Raw genomic sequence first — 18,623 nt, 5'->3', positions numbered from 1 at the left:
AGTAGGCTCTGAGTGGTTCTCATGAATTGCCCTTTCGCGTAACTCTGCAGGTACGACCAATTTCCAGGAGAACTCAGAAGTAAGTTCATGCTTGTTTCTAGTTAAACGATACAAGGAATCATTTTTAATAAGATAATTGGGAAAATCTACGGGATTATGCAAACAACCATTATAAATATTAGTGTACCAATTATCCTGTGACCCCAAATGAACGTTTGTGGTGGTAATAGCACTAACCGGAATACGAGACAAAGCATCTGGGATGACATTATCAACGCCCCGTCGATGTTTAAGAATAAAGTTAAACCCAGATAAGCGTATACCCCATCGAGCCAATCTACCGGTTGGGTTGCTTATGGACAAGAACCACTTAAGAGCGCTATGATCCGTGTATACTGTGAAGGTTTGACCATTCTCTATGTAGCAACGCCAGTATTCTAATGCTGTCACGACAGCCAACGCCTCGCGTTCGGTGATACTGTAGTTTTTCTCTGCTGGTGACAAGCTCTTTGACATATACGCGATCGGGTGCTCCTTCCCATCGACGGTCTGCGTGAGCATGCCACCAATCCCGTAATTACTAGCATCAGTATGCACCTCGAAAGGTTTAGAATAATCAGGACAACATAGAACCGGAGAAGACACAAGACACTCCTTGAGTTCTTTGAACGCGGACTCAGCCTCCGAGGTCCATTTAAATGGAGGTGTGCCTTTCCTTGTGGAAGTCAACTTATTTAAAGGCCCAGCGATAGTACTAAATTTAGGAACAAACCGTCGGTACCAAGTAGCGGTTCCAAGAAATCGCTTGAGGTCCTTACTGCAAGTAGGAGTCGGAAAATTTAAGATAGCCTCGACCTTGGCTGGATCAGTATGCAAACCAGAACCGTCAACTACGTAACCGAGGTACTTAAGCTGGTTTCTGAAAAATTGGCACTTATCTAAGTTTACAGTAAGATTGGCCTGCTTCAATTTGTCCAAAACTCGTAAAAGTAAGGAAACATGGCTATTAAAATCCTGCGAGACGATGATAATGTCATCAAGGTACGCAAACACCTTGAGCCCGAACTCCGAAAACAACATGTCTACCAACCTCTGTTGTGTCGCAGGAGCATTAGTTAAGCCAAAGGCAGTACGCTTAAAGTGGAAAGTGCCCCTGCTCGGAACGTAAAATGCAGTTTTATTCCTATCCTCCTCAGCGATTTTAATTTGCCAGAAAGCCTTGGATAAGTCGATGCTGGAAAGATAGTGAGCATCTCTGAGGTTATCCAAAATCTCGGCGATATACGGTATGTTATACGCGTCACGCTTTGTTACGGAGTTCAGCTTACGGCTGTCTAGACAAAACCGGGGTTGGCCATCCTTCTTATTTACAATTAAGACCGGTGACGACCATGCACTCTCGCAGGGCTCGATTACGTCGAGGGAAAGCATTTCATCTACCTGTTCCACTAATATACGTTGCTTTTCGGGAGAAAGACGATAATAGCGTTGGCGAATGGGGCCCGAGTCTCCAGTGTCTATATGATGCGTAATCACGTCAGTAACCCCGAGTCCCTTACGTTGAAATGAAATGTCCTCGAACTGCCTAACGACGTTGTCAGCTACTTGTTTTTGGGATTCATCCAACCTATCATAGCCTTGAATAAAGGAACCCTGCTCTGGTGAAATAATAGTATTATCAGACCTAGTATCGTCCAAAACAATGCTGCTAAGGTACTTTGGTAAAATCTTAAAAGCACGCCAGAAATCGTCACCTAAAATAAGATTGTTTACGATACTTGGCACAACAAAAGCCTTTAAGATGTGAAATTTATCTTCGAAGTGCACGGGAATCATTATATGCCCTTCGTTGCGCAAAATATGACCGCCAGCTGTGGTAACTGGGCAGATAGTGTCGTTCAACACTTTTAAACCACTTTCAACAAGCACTTTATGAGCACCGTTACCTAAAACTGTTACCGCGGAGCCAGAATCTAATAATCCGGAAATGGTAACACCGTTAATTTCAACTGGGACGTACGGTCTATCATCCTCAAAACTGTCTTTCAGAATTGCGTCAATCCTATAAGCTTTAAAAAACAAGTTTACTGTACGTAGCCAATCTTGCCAGTCATCTTTATCGAATTTGGCTATGTCAGTAATATTGACACAATTCTGAGTAGCTAGTTTTTTGAAGACTTCTTATTTTTCCCGCAATCCGGACAGTCGGGTGCCTTGACATTCTCACGGCCACAACCAAAACACACTACAATATCTTTGCTTGCCGTGCACTGTCGCAGATTGTGAGTATCCACGCGACATCTAGGACAATAACGTGTCTTTGATGCAGCGGGAGTAATAGCATCTACATAGTTAGGTTTAGTTTTACTATTATTGTTATTTGTATTACTATTCTGAGTAAATGCCCTATTGTGTTGCTGATTTTGTGAAAACCTGTTATAATTAAATTTATTGTTGTTAAAACTTGTACCATTGCCGAAATTAGGTCTCGGTTTCGACGAACTACCCGAATACGCAAACTCAGGTGCTAATGTGTCTACAGTCGCCCGTGGAGGTTCCTTGAAGTGAGAAAGACGCGACTGTATGCTCTCGTAATTTCTGCATAACGACTTTAACTGCTCGATAGACTTGATTTCGGAAACCGATGATAGAGTACTTGTATAACACGGCCGGATGTTATGGAGTAAAATCTCAAGTTTCTCTTCCTCAGGCAAGGGTCTTGACAAGCGAGAGAAAAGACCGGACATTACCGACAAGTAGATTATAATATTCTCGGTTTCTCCTTGCGTACGGGACTTGATCTCATTGCCTAACCTATAGTCATAATCAGCCTGGCCAAAATCCTGCTTCAAAAGCACCACAAGGTCGTCCCAACTTGTAACCTGCTCTTTGACGCTGCGAAACCAATGAAGGGCGCCGCCCGTAAATATTTCAGTGCCGTTATGAAGGACCTTACTACTTGAAATATTCTTAGCGAGACAAAATTCAGCCACACGTTGTATAAACGCCCGCACACAGGTCGTGCCGTCGTATTTAAGTTTGGCTAGCTTGTTCGATTCGCTGCCTTCGCACGTGACTGTTACGTTAACCGGCGATGACGAAGTAGATGCAACAACAGAAACATCGTTGCTATTAGAAAACAACGGGTCCAAAATGGTGGCATCTTTAAGAGAGCTAATCCGGTCTGAGCAAACCTTGAACAAAACCACGCATTGGTCATAAGCGTCCTTTTGATCCTTATCATCGCACGCAATGCGGTTTAACCGGTGGTACAAATGGTGCACTAAATTTTGAGCGCGAAGCAAAATACTCTTAATTAATGGTTTGGAATCCAAGAGCGAATTAATTTTTTCCAACACATCTGCAACGCCATCTATGTCATTTTGCACATCAAACGGACTGGCAAGAATGTCCTCGGAAGCAAAAAGAGGCCCACACTTCGCAATTTGTTTACGCAATTCCTGTACCGTGGAACCTGGGGTCTCACCCCGAATTGCTACTTCGTACTCTAGTTCAGTCTTTTGAAGTGACATGAATTTAATAGGGAAAGCCATTGTTACTTTTTTTTTTATACGTAAGAAAAAGAATTGGGTGAATGTTGAACAGAATAAAAAAAACAACAAAATACTCCGTCTGTTACAATAACAATTAATAAGTTACGAACGTTTTTGGTTGTTTTTCTTAAAAACACGTAAGAAAAAAATAAGAAGCAGAAGCAGCAGAAAGAGAAAAAAAAAAACAACACAAAAATAATAAATCAAAATAAGCGTTTAAATACAACTAATGCGTACGGAGCGTAAATGTACAAAACCAAAAAAAAAAACAAAGTAACAATTAAGTTAAAATAAAAAACACAATTTAATATGGCCGACTGTACTAATAAAAAAAACTACTAATACCGGTTAGAATCAAAAAATGCCAAAGAAGTAACATAAAATAATATAAATCAATTCAACAAATGCGGCTGACTATACAGTGCGTGTACGATACCTTTGTACTGACTTTACAATACAAATAAAATTTACTCAAAACTAACTCCGTACACTGTAGCTGCTGGCAACCAAAAAGAAAAAAAACGTTTTACACAAAAAAAATTAAAAAACCAAAACACCACACAAACACACAAACTACACTTAGGTACCCACTCAGAGCAAAATCAGACCCTATTACAAAAAAAACCACGGTGAGGCGCCAGTGCTACGGGTTGGCGGTGAGAATAAATGAAACTGTAGTTTTTAAAATAACGAACTGAATTTATTCTCCCTTAACTTCCGCCGCAAGCACACGAATACGTCGTAGGGTAGGGTACGTTCTAGGCCGGTACTGATTTTGCTCCGAGGACAGTTCCACCACGCAAGTACTCCCCTGAAGCTGCCGGAGCCACTGCGGGTTGGGAGACGGAGACGGACGAGCTGAGGGACGTCAGCTGGGGCCGCTCAGGAACTGCCGGACCGGTCTTCTCGGCTACGGTTCTAGCCGTAACTAGGCTCCCTGGAATTTATTTCCATTGTGTGAAGAAAAGTTCTTAATATGTCTCCGCTGACTGTACCCGGCACGGCAAGAAACAAAGCAAGAAGCAGTACTGCGTGATGATGATGGTGAAAGTTTGGTGATGTGCGGAATGGTACAGTCAGACGGAGTTTACACTTAGCACTGATGTTAAATTTAAAATAACAAGTTATAAAACAAAACTGAGTATAGGATCTAACGGTCAAATTTTGAATTTAATAATTACTGGAAATTAAATTAACTTATAGACTTTAAAGAAACACAATTTAGCAATTAAACAAGATGTAATAAGAGTGAAATGTATGCAAGAGTACTAGAATTAAGTGGCAAGAAAAATCACAAAAAGAAGTAGCATAGCGAAATAGCCGTTACAAATAACATTTAAATCTACCTGCTTAGAATAAGCATAAGAAATGTTCAACACTTACCCAAAGGGGATTTCAAAACTGAATTTAATAAATTAGTACTGAACGAGTACAGATTTAAGAAAAACGAATATATATTATTCGTATTTAAAACTCGCCGGCTACGTCTAAAGTCGCTTGCGCGGAGGCAAAGCGAACGTGCGCCGGCTTCGAAAGCTAGATCTCTCTGGCCGCAGCGCTGGCGAGTGGGCCGCCGCGGGAGCAGGGCGCGGGGCGGGGAACGCCAACAGCCGGTTACTTCGAAACAAAGGAATGTTGCGCGAAGTACAGTGCGTCGCAGAAAAGAGGAAACAAACTGAGACTTGATACTAAGTATTTATATAGCCTTAACGTATTTTAATTTTAGTGTATTTTAGGTAAGTGTTTTATTATAATAAGGTATTTATTTTATTATTAGGATATTAGTTATTTAATAACTTAATTTAACCAAGGTTACGTAACGTTTTTACGTTACAGGACTCAAAAGCGCACGAGATGTAAATAACTTTGATCTCGTGTAGTTCACAAAACTTTTCACCTCAGCAGTGAGAACATATTAGAGAACCCGAAAAATGTATTCCTTCAACATCTTACCTCTATTCACTCATGTTTTCTTAACATATACCAACAATAAAATTTTCACCTCAGCCGCTCGAACAAGGGTACTTTGCTACTTAAAAACAGTGAGCAAAATGCGATTTTGCTCACTGTTTTTAAGTAGCAAAGTACCCTTGTTCGAGCTGCTGAGGTGAAAATACAATTATTTACGTCAAACCAAACCAGTTAATGACAGTATGAATGATGTTGTTGATTCAGCCGCAAGCGATCGACCCGCTGCTGCGCTCGTGCATGTCGGAGCTGCTGGTGCCGCTGCGCGACCCGTCGCTGGGCGTGCGGCGCGTGGCGCTGGTGGCCTTCAACTCGGCCGCGCACAACAAGCCCTCGCTCATCCGCGACCTGCTGCCCAGCGTGCTGCCCACCATATATCAGGAGACTAAAGTCAAGGTACACTTATGATTCCGCATAATTAACTAGTGACCGAAAAATCGGACTAGTCGGGTTGGCTACTGTCAAAGGTTTGAATAAATGGCGCCGTTATAGCTTGCCCTTTTTTCTATGAGATTTGGCTTAAAGGGCTGGTATCCAGGGCATTACATTTTTTTATTAAAATTTCTTTACCCTATTACTTGATTTCTTCCCTTAAGATCGGTATTCCTAGGATAGCGGTGCCGTCATATAGCGGCCGTCTCCATACTAAATAATACGGCTAAATATGGATGTCGTAGTATTTGTATGGAGACGGCCGCTATATGACGGCAACGCTTTCGGAGGAAACCAAAGCTTTGCTCTCACCTATCTTTACCCAAAATTATACGATTGCCAGTATGTTAACCTATCCTAGGAAGGTATCGATGAATCCAATACTCATTAAATTTATAAAGGAAATAGTAAATTGGATTCAATTCAATCTAAATTCCACATGGTCAGAATCTATTCTCTAAAACTGCTTACTAATTCTCATCAACTTTAATAGGCTTATTAAGTCACATTTATAGACGGGTCTATCGCAAAATTTATTTTATTTTATTACCTTTATTTTTTTAATAGGCTTGTATTCCGCTTACAGAAAGAACTAATCCGCGAAGTAGAAATGGGCCCGTTCAAGCATTCCGTAGACGACGGGCTTGACCTGCGTAAAGCTGCCTTCGAATGCATGTACACATTGCTGGGCACCTGCTTGGACCGACTCGACGTGTTCGAGTTCCTGCGGCACGTAGAAGATGGCCTGAGAGACCACTACGATATCAAGATGCTCACTTATCTCATGTGCGCGAGGCTGGCGCAGCTCTGCCCTACGGTGGTCTTACAGAGTACGTTTTATGTTGCATTATAAAGCTTTGGATTCCTCCGAAAACGGTGCCGTCATATTACGGCCGCTATATAGCGTTGACTGACGTCACTAGAACGTTGTCTATGTAAACAAGATGGCGCGGTTTCCTAGACAGCGTTACGTTACGTTGACTGTCAACGTAACGTAAGATGACGGCCGTCAAGACGGTGTCGATAGTTTCGTGAACGTTTTATTAGATAGCGGTGACGCCATTTTGAATAAATGACACGAGATTTGAATAAATGATTCCGTACTACGATTATTTTCCTCTTCTGATGATATTTCATCCTCCAAGTAAATTATAGATGATCAAGCAAATCTTGTCAGTAGGAAAAGGCGCGAAATTCAAATTTTCTATGGGACGTTGTCCCATCGCGCCTACATTTTTCAAATTTGCCGCTTTGACCTTGGTGGATGACGGTGTGTTATGACGCCGTGGTACTTTCCACATGTCGCCACCGTAAAGACGGCCGTCTTTTGCGGCCGCTATATGACGGCCGTCATATGACGGCACCGTTTTCGGAGGAATCCAAAGCTTAAGATCGTGTTGAGACTAGCGCTGCCGGTCGGTTTGGCCTCGGGTTATTGAACACTTCGAATACTTTCTGTATCGAAAGCTAGGGCTGCCGACAGTGCCGACTGCTAGTGACGGGTTCAGCATTAGTCTAAATACTTTACACCTATCCGTGGCTAGGAACCTACTTCTATACATATATTTGACCCAATGTTTGTTTTGTAGGGCTTGAGAGCCTAGTAGAGCCGCTGCGCGCAACGTGCACAATGAAAGTGAAGGCAAACTCTGTGAAACAAGAGTACGAGAAACAGGATGAGCTCAAACGTTCTGCGCTGCGCGCTGCCGCTGCGCTGTTGCACATACCTGAGGCTGGTAAGTGGTTAAAGGAATTTAATATAATAAGAATATAAAGGGTCTTATAGGAATACTAGCGACCCGCTAGCTTCGCACGGATTAACAAATTATACATAAACCTTCCTTTTGAATCACTCTATCTATTAAAAAAAACCGCATCAAAATCCGGTGCGTAGTTTTAAAAATCTAAGCATACATAGGGACAGACAGACAACGGGAAGCGACTTTGTTTTATACTATGTAGTGGCGTGGAGGAATGTAATATCCTTATAGGAATCAGTAAGATAAGATATCAAACATTAACATCTGTGTTAACCTGTTAGTCCCGTTACTTTGAACTTTAGCAGGTGTCAATAAAGTTTAATTTTAAATATACAAATCATGTTTACTCAATTATAAAGTGGCGCAACCTGGCACCTTTTGAAACCTATTAGTTATTTAACGGTTTAACCTGTTCTAAAAGCTTCTTTCTTTTTATCCAGACAAGAACCCCCACTTGATGGACTTCGTGACACAAATCAAGTCGTTCCCGGACCTGCAGCCCATCTTCGAGTCCATCCTAAAGGACTCGTCGGGCGGCGCGGCCGTGGACTCGAACCTCATGGACCAGAGTTAGCCGCGCGGCCTCAAGCGCACCCGCGAATATACCTCCGTTGAGGTTTGATCCATTTTTATTTAGTCTCGTTATTCGGTTTTATACCAACCGAATTTTTGTTCGTGCCTGTTGTAAAAATGATTGAAAGTCAATAGATATCTATCTAATAATACTCGATTTTTTATTATTACTGGAGGTGAACATACAACTGCCAATACCCATGTACGGAGTAGTGGTCCTCTAATTATTTTCTTAGGACGGTGTTATGCAACATGAACCATTGTTTTTGAGATTGGTACGTACAATTTGTAATCTTCGCATAGAGACTGGAAATTATATGGAGTTTGGTACTTCATGTGCTGGTCCCTGGTATTACTCGTATATAAAATGAAACATAAAGTTGCAACCGACATTTTTTATTATAAAATTGCAAGTAAATAACTACAAACTTTGCTAAACTTCCCTACCTGATAGATGTATGGAAGGAAGGGATCCTTGCAATTCGCACTACGTTAGGAAGTAGGAAATAGTTGAGCGGTCACTGTATATATATATTGTGACGCTATAGATTGTATAGCTATCGACACAAAAGCATATCACGTTTTCTATATTTCGTAAAATTATTTAAAGGGCTAACTATACCAAAGCTTTGCGCTATTCTTAGTAAAACGTACTCGTCATTGCGCATACAGGTTTCAGTATTAGGATCCTTTATATAACATGCTTAAAATTTCACAAAAGCATTTTCGTAATAGACAACATCATGACTAATGTATATTGTAAATGTATAAGAAGTGTCGATAGATATACAATGTATACTGATATGTATTGTGATATTACAAGCTATGGAAAAGTTTAAGGAAGAAGGATAAATACAGAATAGTGATGTCAAACATGAATAGTATCAATTATTTCCCTTTCCTCTTCACGGCGGGCGTCATACTCGATCCCCGCAAACTCTGGGCGTCGTTCTGAAAACAAAGAAAGAAATATTCAAATAATATCTATCCAAGTATTAATATCCTCGTATCGTGCCCTTTACCCATAACGTAAAAAATCATCATCTCATCTCACTCATGGCACAGAATAAATAATAGTACTAAGTACAGAAGACTCACTCTCTAACAAAACGCGTCAGATATGGCCGCTAGGTGGCGACAGCGCCACGCGCGGCTTACGGCTTTCCCCAAAATTGGGGCCGAACGGATGTACTTTTAGCTACTTGTAGCAAAGCGACGAAATCGCGGAGTGAGACACGCCTGCTCATGGGAGAAAACTACCTTGGAATTTTTACGAGGTTTTTTTTATTACAAGACAAACATGGATTAAAAGTTTCTGATAAGTATATCCCTTATCCTCGACTGAGTTATCAAATCTGTCATTAACTAAAATGACAATAGTACGATATACAGATCTCTGTAAAAACGATATTAATTGTTTACCGGTTTTGCCGGCGAGGCGCGTTGTAGCGTTGTTGAGCTGGCATTACGCAGCATGGGGCGTGTGCTTACTCCAAGCGCGCTGGCGGGCCGCTCGGGGCCGGTGTCATCGAGATCCTTGCTGAATACACAAGTATTTTCAAATGTATGTTATTTTAATAAAATGTTTCTGTTTGGCCATATGGTTGACTGGTAGAGGAGTATGGTTGGTTGGTAGTGAAGTCCACCATTTGTACATTGTTGTACGTATTTTGTGCAATAAAGTTTAAATAAAATAATGATATAACTTCAAATGTACAGGTAATCGAGCGTGAAACGTCTTTAAAAAAACAAGATAGGTTATTGTTCCGTGTCTTGTGTAATTTGGGTGATTGTGTAAAAAAGTAAAAATACAGTTAATTTCATGTTGAACTGATTTACAGTCTAAAAAGTATTTATTAGATTTTTAAATTACCATTCAAAACGACGATGTTGACAAATATGATGTAAATGTTAAAACGGATGGAAAATAACGAACCTATTTCCACGTGAGAGCTGGCCTTTTCTGCTGAACATATCCGATAGACGACCTCGTAAATCTCGTTTGCTGCCAGCCGCACTCATATCCGAATCAGAGCCCTGAAAGCAAAATCATTATTATAAGTATTGTTAAAATGATGTTCGACTTAATTAGTTAAATGTTGCTTTAGTAAGATTTATTACCTGTGAAACTGTTCCTATAGGTTTGAACTCTACAACTTCAGGATCAGCCTGGTCGTCAATGGAGCGGGATTTGGTCAATTTCTTGAGTTTACCGAATATACTCTTCTTTTTCTTTTTCTCTGTTGGTAAAATGTCGCTTTGGGCTGATCCGCCAGACAATCGGCTGCAAAATAAATAAGGCATTACAATATTTAACATATAACGTGAACGAGGCTCGGCTTGAACTCTCACATTTTTTTAATTATACAAACAAAAGAGGTCGTATTGGTTTCATTTTACATTATTGGTGCCGTGACCAGGATATAAGATTCGGACATTTATTGCTATATTCTATGAAATAGATACCTGTCAAGGCTAGCATCGCGTTGCATTGTGAACAGTCGGCCGTCGCCATCACCATCCAAGGATTGCATCGATGACACGCTACTATCATCCACCGTCTTCCATATCACGCTCTGTGGAACAATAAATAAAATTATTTATTTATTATTATTTGGAGCCTGTCGTGTCCCACTGCTGGGCAAAGGCCTCCCCCAATTTCTCGACAAATCTCTGTCTAGTGCTATGTCTGACCACTCCTTTAAAAAGGAGTCCAGTTCATCCACCAATTTGGTGCCACCAAATAAAAGGTAAAGAAAAATATCTGACGAGTAAGTACAATCAACGGTGGGCTGACCCATGGTACGGTTAGTACATGGTTATGTTTACCTGGTCTTTGGTAGTCTGTTCCAGCGAAATGGACCGCTTTTTGAGCGATGGGGCGCGGGACGGAGTTCGTGACGAAGGCGTCACAGACAAGGTGTCCCTCGGTTCAGTTGACATCGCCCTGGAGTAAAATTTTGAAAGTTAGACAAATTTAGAATGCATAGTTGTATCAGTCGATTGCATATTAGACATATAGTTGGAGCAACGACAAAGAGGCACGTGCCAGCTCGTCGATAAGGCGACACAAGATAACTGACCACGATCTTGGACGAATGATATAATCGGGACGTAGATGACGGAGGGATGATATAAATGTTGCGGTGCGGTCAGCGATGCGCGAGGCGCGCAGCTTATCCGCGAGGCGGCGCAACGTACGACCGTCGCGGCCACTGTCTCGGGGCTGGTTGCATGCGCGTTTTTCGGCGTGGCCGACCGCGACCTGAACTTGTGTCTTGATACAAATGTTGAACTACGTACCGTCTCTGGCTGGCCTGCTGGCGGCGCGTGCGCTCAGCGATACGTGAGGCGCGCAGCTCGTCGGTGAGTCGACGCAGGCGCGCGGCCGTGGCGGCCGCTGCCTCGGCGCTGGTTGCTTCTGCGCTCTCCGGCGTGCCTGACCTCGACCGGGACTTGGATGACTGGGGAGTGATATAAATGGTCAACAAAGATGTGTTTTTTTTAATTGCATTAGCTTTCATATGACCTCTGTAGTTTGCTTTTAATAAGGATTGCTTTCGCTCGAGATAAGGTGCCGGTAGCTTTGACCTGAAAACATATTATGTCATGCACGACATTACTTAATTCTTTATTATTAGTATTTTTTAATGTCTGCATGTATTTTTTTCTTCATGTACTATATAATATTTTGGCGCTAAATAAGTACATAATTATATAGGTTTTCATTCTTTCTAGTTCACCTCATTTCAATTCTTGCTCTATAAAGTTAATTTAACTTCTTAGGGCTTTTCATTTTAAAAGTCATGTAAAAAATGATTCGAGGAAATTATACATTATGTTTTAAATTAGGTGGTTATTAAAGTGACAGTTTATTTTTGTTTTTCCTAAGCGTGAGACTTACCCGGTTTCTTCTAGGTGGCGTGGGTGTCATCAAATTCTTCTCCGGTTTCACTGGAATAGGCTCTTTGAAGAGGTTAGGGCTCTGCTTCATCAGGTCGTCAATCGTTTCCAGCAGTTGCGTTATTGTTTTGTCATCCTCCTGTTAGTATTATCATTAGTAAGTTAAGGTACTTAGAATTAGAAATTAGAGGTTAGGAATAGAAAGTTAGGATAGAGAGTAGGTAATAATTTTTGGGTGTTATTTTTTCAGGTCTCGCGAGCCGCATGCGGCATGTTGGAGGTACGATCGTGGTTCTGCAAGTCACTCTATAAACGTGTAGTGTAGAGTGTTTTAGACCACTAAAAACAACATTTCCTAAATTCGTTCAAAATTCCTAAAACTAGGTGGTGCTTATTCTCAACCGTTTGTGCTGCTTTTAGAACTGTTACCTCCATATTTCGGAGATTCTCGATCCCCAATCTATTTTATTCAAATGCAAGTCGCCGTACAAGGAGAAATATGTTAAAAAGACCAGACCTGTTGTGCTCGCTTAAGAGATGCGACAAGCAGCTTGTTCTGATCACGGTCGCGGTCGTGTCGCTCCTTATCTCTGCGCAGCTTTTCGTTGGCTGTGCGCAGTTTGGCGTGCGCGTCGCGAAGTTCCAGCAAGTCGCATTGTAGCTCCGTAACCTGCCAGATAGATACATTAAAGTGCTGATCGGTTGCGATTCACCATTTGTCTCACGAAAGCAGATATAATGAGTGGCTATAATAGGGATGATGACACATGTTGAATTTTATAACAAAATCTAGTAAAATAGATAGCAAACGAACAATTTATCACAGTAATGTGGATATTAAAATAAAATATTGAAAAATTACAAAAATACAGGACCTGAAAGTTGCAAAATTTAAGTTTCTTTTTAACTTCCAAAAACGATAAAAGTAAGGGTACGATTCGATTCCTTACATTTCATCCAAAAAAATATTGTATAGCAACTATATACATAAACGCAATATTTCACCGACAAAAACGCAATTTTCTTGTTTTGTCCATACTACAAGATGGGCTCCCAGAGACCTTGACGTCACGTTCCCTTGCCGTTTTGTATAGGGCGATTCGCGAGTGAAGTGCGATTGTCGGCCTTTGACTACAATTTCTGACTTTTGTGTTACTTTAATGCAATGGGTCCCATATCCTAAAAACAAACCCGATCGATTGATACCGTAAATGAAAATTAGTCATGTAGCCTATAATGCTCGGTTGGACCAGGTTGTCTACATTATAATCCGGAACACAGAATCAGAAAGACAAATCCATACAGATGTCTTAGAGACAGTTTATCTTATGAAGTCAGAGTCGGTATGCATAAATCTTAAATCATTAAAAATTATGACTTCCGTCAGATTTCACTGATTAGCTGAACTTATAGAAACAAAATAGTAATATTTTAGATCTCATGTACCTTCTTCTTCGCTTCCTCTGTTTCTTCTTCGGTGGTCCTCTTCAATTGATCAATTCTTCGTTTCATGTCTAACCTCTCCTTATCTCTTTCACGTTCCACCTGGCAATGTTGGCAACCAATAAGTTCATGCTGTTATAAGTTTATATGGTTCAACATCAACTGGCGCGAAATTATTACCTACCTCAAATAGCGTCTGCCGTAAATCTCTAGCGAGTGTGGAAGTTTCTTGTAACAATCTTTGTTGTTCGTCTCTCTCCTTATGCCATGCAAGTTCCATCCGCGTCGCTAAACCAGCTATACGGGCCCGCCCAGACGAAAGCAACCTATCTTCTTCGTACTGTTTGGAAAAAGGAAGTTATCACACGAATTAAATAAAATAGTAATTTTTTTACAAGGGGGCAAAATTGTTGTTCAGGTCTTCGTGACGCTCCAAAATACAGTTTTACTTCATAGTAGCTAGGTCCAAAACGGTTTTTGCAAGTCAAAAGTTTGGAATAAGATAGCCTGCCCCGCATAAAAAAATCGGAATAAGACTAAGGGGTCACAGGAGGAATCAAATATCAAATAGTGATTATTACCTCATTTAATTTTGATTGCATCTCTGCCAAGCGCACTTCAGCCGAAGACCTTTCGCTAATGAGTTCTGTGTTAAGTTTAGATGCGTTCAGTCTGGACTCACAGAGCTCGTCCTCGAGACACGCCACTTGTTGTTCTAATGTCGCTAACTTTGTGCGATACTCCTCCTGAAAGTAAATAAAAATGTAATTACTTTGAAAGTTAATTCCTTTTCAAAATGGTTTCTTTATAATTGAGGATAGCTACAGGCCTATCTTAATGTCTTCGTAACGCATTCAAGACGAATCACATCTGTTTTCTTGAAGATAGATAGAGATTATAAGCATGGTCTAAGCACAACGCGAAATGAATTCTTGGTTTTTCTAGTGGCAAACAGTAAAGTTAATTAGATTAGTGACTATGGCCATCAATTTTTACTGATGAATTTCCAATAACTTTGCAATATTAACGCTGAATGAAGTTGTCCGTAAAATAAACTAGGAGTCATGTTAATCGTAATGTTTACCTCGTCGGTGCTAGATATGGAAGTCCTCTTTGCGCGTGCGTTCTTGTCGCCGTTCTTAATTTCGTTCATTGACTTTTGGGCTGCATCCAGCATTTGTTTGTAATTGTCGCGTTCACGCTTGAATCTCGATACCTAGAACATGAAATATAAAAAAGGGCGTTGAAATCCGCTTGTCAAACATAATCCGTAATCTATCTATTGGTCTGTTGAAGAACATTGCGCCTACAAGAGACCTATAGTATAAGAGTTTCCTACTGCTGGACAAAGGCCTTTTCTTTTCCCCGTCCTCTTTCCAAAATTTTGTTTAAATCAAAAATCACCTGATTTTGTAGGGATTTGAGTTCATCTCTCATGGTGTTCATTTGGCCATCATATCGCGATTTGGTGTCGGTGATTTCGGCCTTCCTCGCTTTTTCAGCTTGCTCGAGTCTCGCTTGCAGGTTCGACAACTCCTGTTCTAAGTCTGCATTCTCAGTTGTCAAGTTCCTCTGTATCTTGGATACTCTCTCGTAGTCTTCCAGCATTTGTTTAGATTCTTCCAACTGCAAAGTCCGTTAATTATTACGAGTTAATATGTAAATCAGTAACTTATTTAATTACATATTTTAATTAAAAAAGCTTGTCCGTATTTACTCCAGAAAAACTTATCATAGTGCATCGCAATCTAAATATCTATTTTAGGAAACTTTTTTTAGATAATTTAAAAAAGTATATTTTGCAGAACAGTGATCCCTAACCTTTTTCATGTTATTTCCTTTATGATTAATTAGGTAAAATTGTTTTACGTCTGTTATAACTTATAAATTGTAAAAAAATAAATAAATTGAAAACAAAATGTGATACTGAACACTAAAGAAAGTAGGTATTCAATATTGCTCAAAAGCTTTTCTGACCTCTTTCTTGGTCGCGTCTTGTTGGTGTATCAGTACTTCGCGATTTTCTTGCGCAGTTTTCAGTTCTCGCTCCCGTTGGTCGAGGCGAGCTTGCAGGCGCGCGCGCTCTACTTCCCAGCCGCCGCCGCAGAGACGCTCTTGAAGAGTCGAAATCTCGTTCTAAAATAAACCATCGTCGGTCAATATTAAGCACACATATTTCCAGTAGTAGATAAAAAAAAAACAGCAAAAGCCACTCTTGTATTGCAGTTTGGCAGTAGTGAAGTGTTCGGGTCGGGTAGACGTTCCATTAAATTTTGTTGTAATTGTTATAATTGAAAGGTACCAAATTTGAATACCCCGTATCTTGGTAAAACGGGATCCGGGACAGAGGGATTTGTTAATTATTATACATCTTTTTCTCGTAGGTATGTTTCTCAAGTATCCGCTACGCAACGTAAAAAAAACTACTCAAATCAAAGGGATTATTTTTCCACTGTTTTGAATAATATTATTGTTTAATGTATTTAATTTATCATGGGGCCAATATTATACTACGTAAGTACGTACTTGTAATTCCGACTTCTCTTTATTCCACGCAGAAGACTGCTTTTCATAATTATCTTGCATTGTTTTTAACTCCGTCAAGGTCGAGCTCAATTCTTTTTGCAGATGCGTTAATTCACTGAAAATAATTATAATTTATAATACTAAATCACAATAAAACTACATAGATAAAATTCATACAATATGTGTATGATTTACCCCTGCGCTTGTTCCTTTTCAACCGTCAGTCTTGCTTTAGTAACTACATGCTCTTCTTCGAGCATTTCGTATTTACCGGTCAACTCTTCATACTCTGCTTTTTCTACAGCTAGCGAATGTTCTAATTCTGAAATTTCAAATGATTAAAATGTAGTACTATGACATCCTCACTTTGAAAAAGAAATATTAGGTAATTAATTATAATGTATTACTTTTGACAGTCTCCTCATACTCTTGCTTGAGATCAGATATCCTTTTGGCGCCCGCGCCAGAGCTTTGTTCCAGAACCTTTAGTTTCCCTTTCAGTGTTGCTAATTCAGCTTCCTTGTTCTTGTTGTCCTTATCATGAGTAATTCGCATTCGCTCCAGTTTTTTACGTTCAGCCTGTACATTTGTAAAACTTTAAATGCAATGTTCAAATGAAATGTCACATTGCTACAATGCATTATTGATGAACTTACCTGTAGGTCGGTATCTAATTCAGATGCTTTACTTTCCCAGTAACTAGAATCCTTCTTTTCAGATTGTATTTTATTTTCAAGGTCTTTTCTTCCATTCTCCGCCTTTGCTAAATCCGATTTAAGTGAAGAGGTTTCCGCTTGCAATGAGGATAACTCCCTTTCCGCTTTAGTTAGATCTCGTTTTGCTTTCTCTAATTCGTCCTCTTTCTGTTGAAGCTCCTTTGCAGTCTTTTCAACCTTATCTTGCAAGTGAGCAATTTCTACGGCAGTTACAGCTTCGTCGTATTTTTGATTTGATGTCTCACGCAGCGCATCCTCCTGAATAACGCAGTTATAAAATAACAAGAGTTATAGAATGAAAAGAAACAATTCAGGTTAGCTATTGAAAAGTATGATTTCAAAACGTCACAAAATCAAATGTTTTCAAAGGAATTTTAATTATATGTAAGTTTAGCTGTTAAACACATAAGTAGAATGCCTAATTATGTGATTTCTTGTAACAAAAAATGTTTATTGTAAATTCTCAATGAACGAATTTCGTCCAGATATAACCAGATTATTGGATTCGTAATGAATGTCAGTAATTTTGGAGGTCCATAGGATAATATCTTCCGACTACTTATTTAAAATTATACATTTGAATAGCTAACCAAATTACGTGGGTGCTTTAGGTGCCGTAACTTGGTACAAAGATACGTCTGCAAATATACAGGATTGTGGTGCTCGTGTAAAAACCATGCGCAGTGTTCTTGTGAAAAACAGGCAGGCAGTATAGTATACTATTGGAATTTCTAAAGGAGAACTATTCAGGACGCTATATTTCGTGCAGTGGCAATTGGGTCCACTCCAATTAACATTTAAGTACCAGTTGCTTTATATGTATATCTTTAGCTGCTACAGTTGATTCTAAATGGGTGATTTTACTTTCGTAGTCGATCTTCGTTTCTCTCATGTTGGTTTCTAAGTCTATAAGTTTGCTTTCACTTTGAAACAGTTTTGTTTGTATTTCGTCTTTTTCGCTTGTAAATTCTACAGATAAACGTCTATGGGAGCTGGCGAGGGCTTCGGTTTGTTCCTTTTCCTCTGAGAGCTAATATAAAAAATAGTATATTTTTAAATAAATTTATACTGAAGCGAGAGATTACTTAACACGACAAAAACATTTATCGCCAACGTTTTATTCTAGCCAAGGATTCATTTGTACATTCAGGGATGAATGATAGACGCCAGCGTTAAACGGTGCCGTGCATGTAATTTATTGATGCTTAAAAGTAGATTGTTTAGAACGACAAGGTACCTCTTTTTCTAATTTTGAAACACGTTCTTTTCGAGATGCCAGCATTTTCTCTGCTCTCTTATATTTTTCTTCAGTTTCCTTTAATTTCTTTTCATACTCATTAATTTTCTTTGTTTTATCACCCACCTGCAATGTTCAATGTTAAACATTAATAGTATAGATAAACATGATTATATTATACCTATGTATTTTATTTCTACCAGGTCGATTTGTGTAAGATTGTCCTATATTTATCTATTTATTATCTCTCTTTATTTTACAGCATAAATAAAAAAAAGTCAATGTATAAACAAAAAGTTACAAATATGTATAATCGCAAAAAATCACCTCTTTTAGCAATTTGTCTTTGTCTTGTTCTAGCTTACTAATGTTTTCTACTTGTTTCTTTAATTTGTCTATTTCTTTATCCTTAGAATCCATTTCCTTCTTGAGATCTTCAATCTTTTTCCGACAATCTGCCATTGCTATTTGTTGAGTACTGGAGTTTTCTGTAACAAAACAGTTCAATAAA

General features: G+C 39.6%; 2 protein-coding genes across 6 annotated transcripts in view; one reads left to right on the top strand and one right to left on the bottom strand.

Annotated features, from left to right (window-relative positions):
* LOC134647259 (cullin-associated NEDD8-dissociated protein 1) overlaps positions 1-8,439 on the top strand; it is a 35,646-nt gene extending 27,207 nt beyond the window's left edge. For both annotated transcript variants that reach the window (XM_063501534.1, XM_063501535.1), the window contains exons 21-24: positions 5,730-5,918; positions 6,541-6,784; positions 7,544-7,690; positions 8,155-8,439. In XM_063501534.1, coding sequence (XP_063357604.1) covers positions 5,730-5,918; positions 6,541-6,784; positions 7,544-7,690; positions 8,155-8,288 — 714 coding nt within the window. In that variant the 3' untranslated portion in view covers positions 8,289-8,439. The remainder of the gene's footprint in view (positions 1-5,729; positions 5,919-6,540; positions 6,785-7,543; positions 7,691-8,154) is intronic.
* Positions 8,440-8,980: 541 nt separating this feature from the next.
* LOC134647220 (myosin-11) overlaps positions 8,981-18,623 on the bottom strand; it is a 34,464-nt gene continuing 24,821 nt past the window's right edge. Inside the window, exons 20-41 of one of the 4 annotated variants that reach the window (XM_063501447.1) lie at positions 18,440-18,600; positions 18,113-18,238; positions 17,681-17,905; positions 16,816-17,133; positions 16,567-16,738; positions 16,355-16,481; positions 16,160-16,274; positions 15,611-15,769; positions 15,038-15,259; positions 14,718-14,849; positions 14,215-14,379; positions 13,818-13,973; positions 13,637-13,735; positions 12,708-12,860; positions 12,192-12,329; positions 11,591-11,751; positions 11,117-11,234; positions 10,754-10,863; positions 10,409-10,571; positions 10,224-10,324; positions 9,710-9,827; positions 8,981-9,238 (exon numbers count right to left, since the gene is read on the bottom strand). In XM_063501447.1, the coding sequence (XP_063357517.1) occupies positions 9,176-9,238; positions 9,710-9,827; positions 10,224-10,324; positions 10,409-10,571; positions 10,754-10,863; positions 11,117-11,234; positions 11,591-11,751; positions 12,192-12,329; positions 12,708-12,860; positions 13,637-13,735; positions 13,818-13,973; positions 14,215-14,379; positions 14,718-14,849; positions 15,038-15,259; positions 15,611-15,769; positions 16,160-16,274; positions 16,355-16,481; positions 16,567-16,738; positions 16,816-17,133; positions 17,681-17,905; positions 18,113-18,238; positions 18,440-18,600 (3,302 nt within the window). In that variant the 3' untranslated portion in view covers positions 8,981-9,175. The remainder of the gene's footprint in view (positions 9,239-9,709; positions 9,828-10,223; positions 10,325-10,408; positions 10,572-10,753; positions 10,864-11,116; positions 11,235-11,590; positions 11,752-12,191; positions 12,330-12,707; positions 12,861-13,636; positions 13,736-13,817; positions 13,974-14,214; positions 14,380-14,717; positions 14,850-15,037; positions 15,260-15,610; positions 15,770-16,159; positions 16,275-16,354; positions 16,482-16,566; positions 16,739-16,815; positions 17,134-17,680; positions 17,906-18,112; positions 18,239-18,439; positions 18,601-18,623) is intronic. The other 3 variants (XM_063501450.1, XM_063501449.1, XM_063501451.1) reach the window with 3 other exon arrangements.

Source organism: Cydia amplana, chromosome 4 (genome assembly GCF_948474715.1).
Source record: "Cydia amplana chromosome 4, ilCydAmpl1.1, whole genome shotgun sequence".
NCBI lineage: Eukaryota > Metazoa > Arthropoda > Insecta > Lepidoptera > Tortricidae > Cydia > Cydia amplana.
The sequence above is the reverse complement of the archived record's forward strand: the minus strand, read 5'-3'. Positions and strand labels throughout refer to the sequence as shown.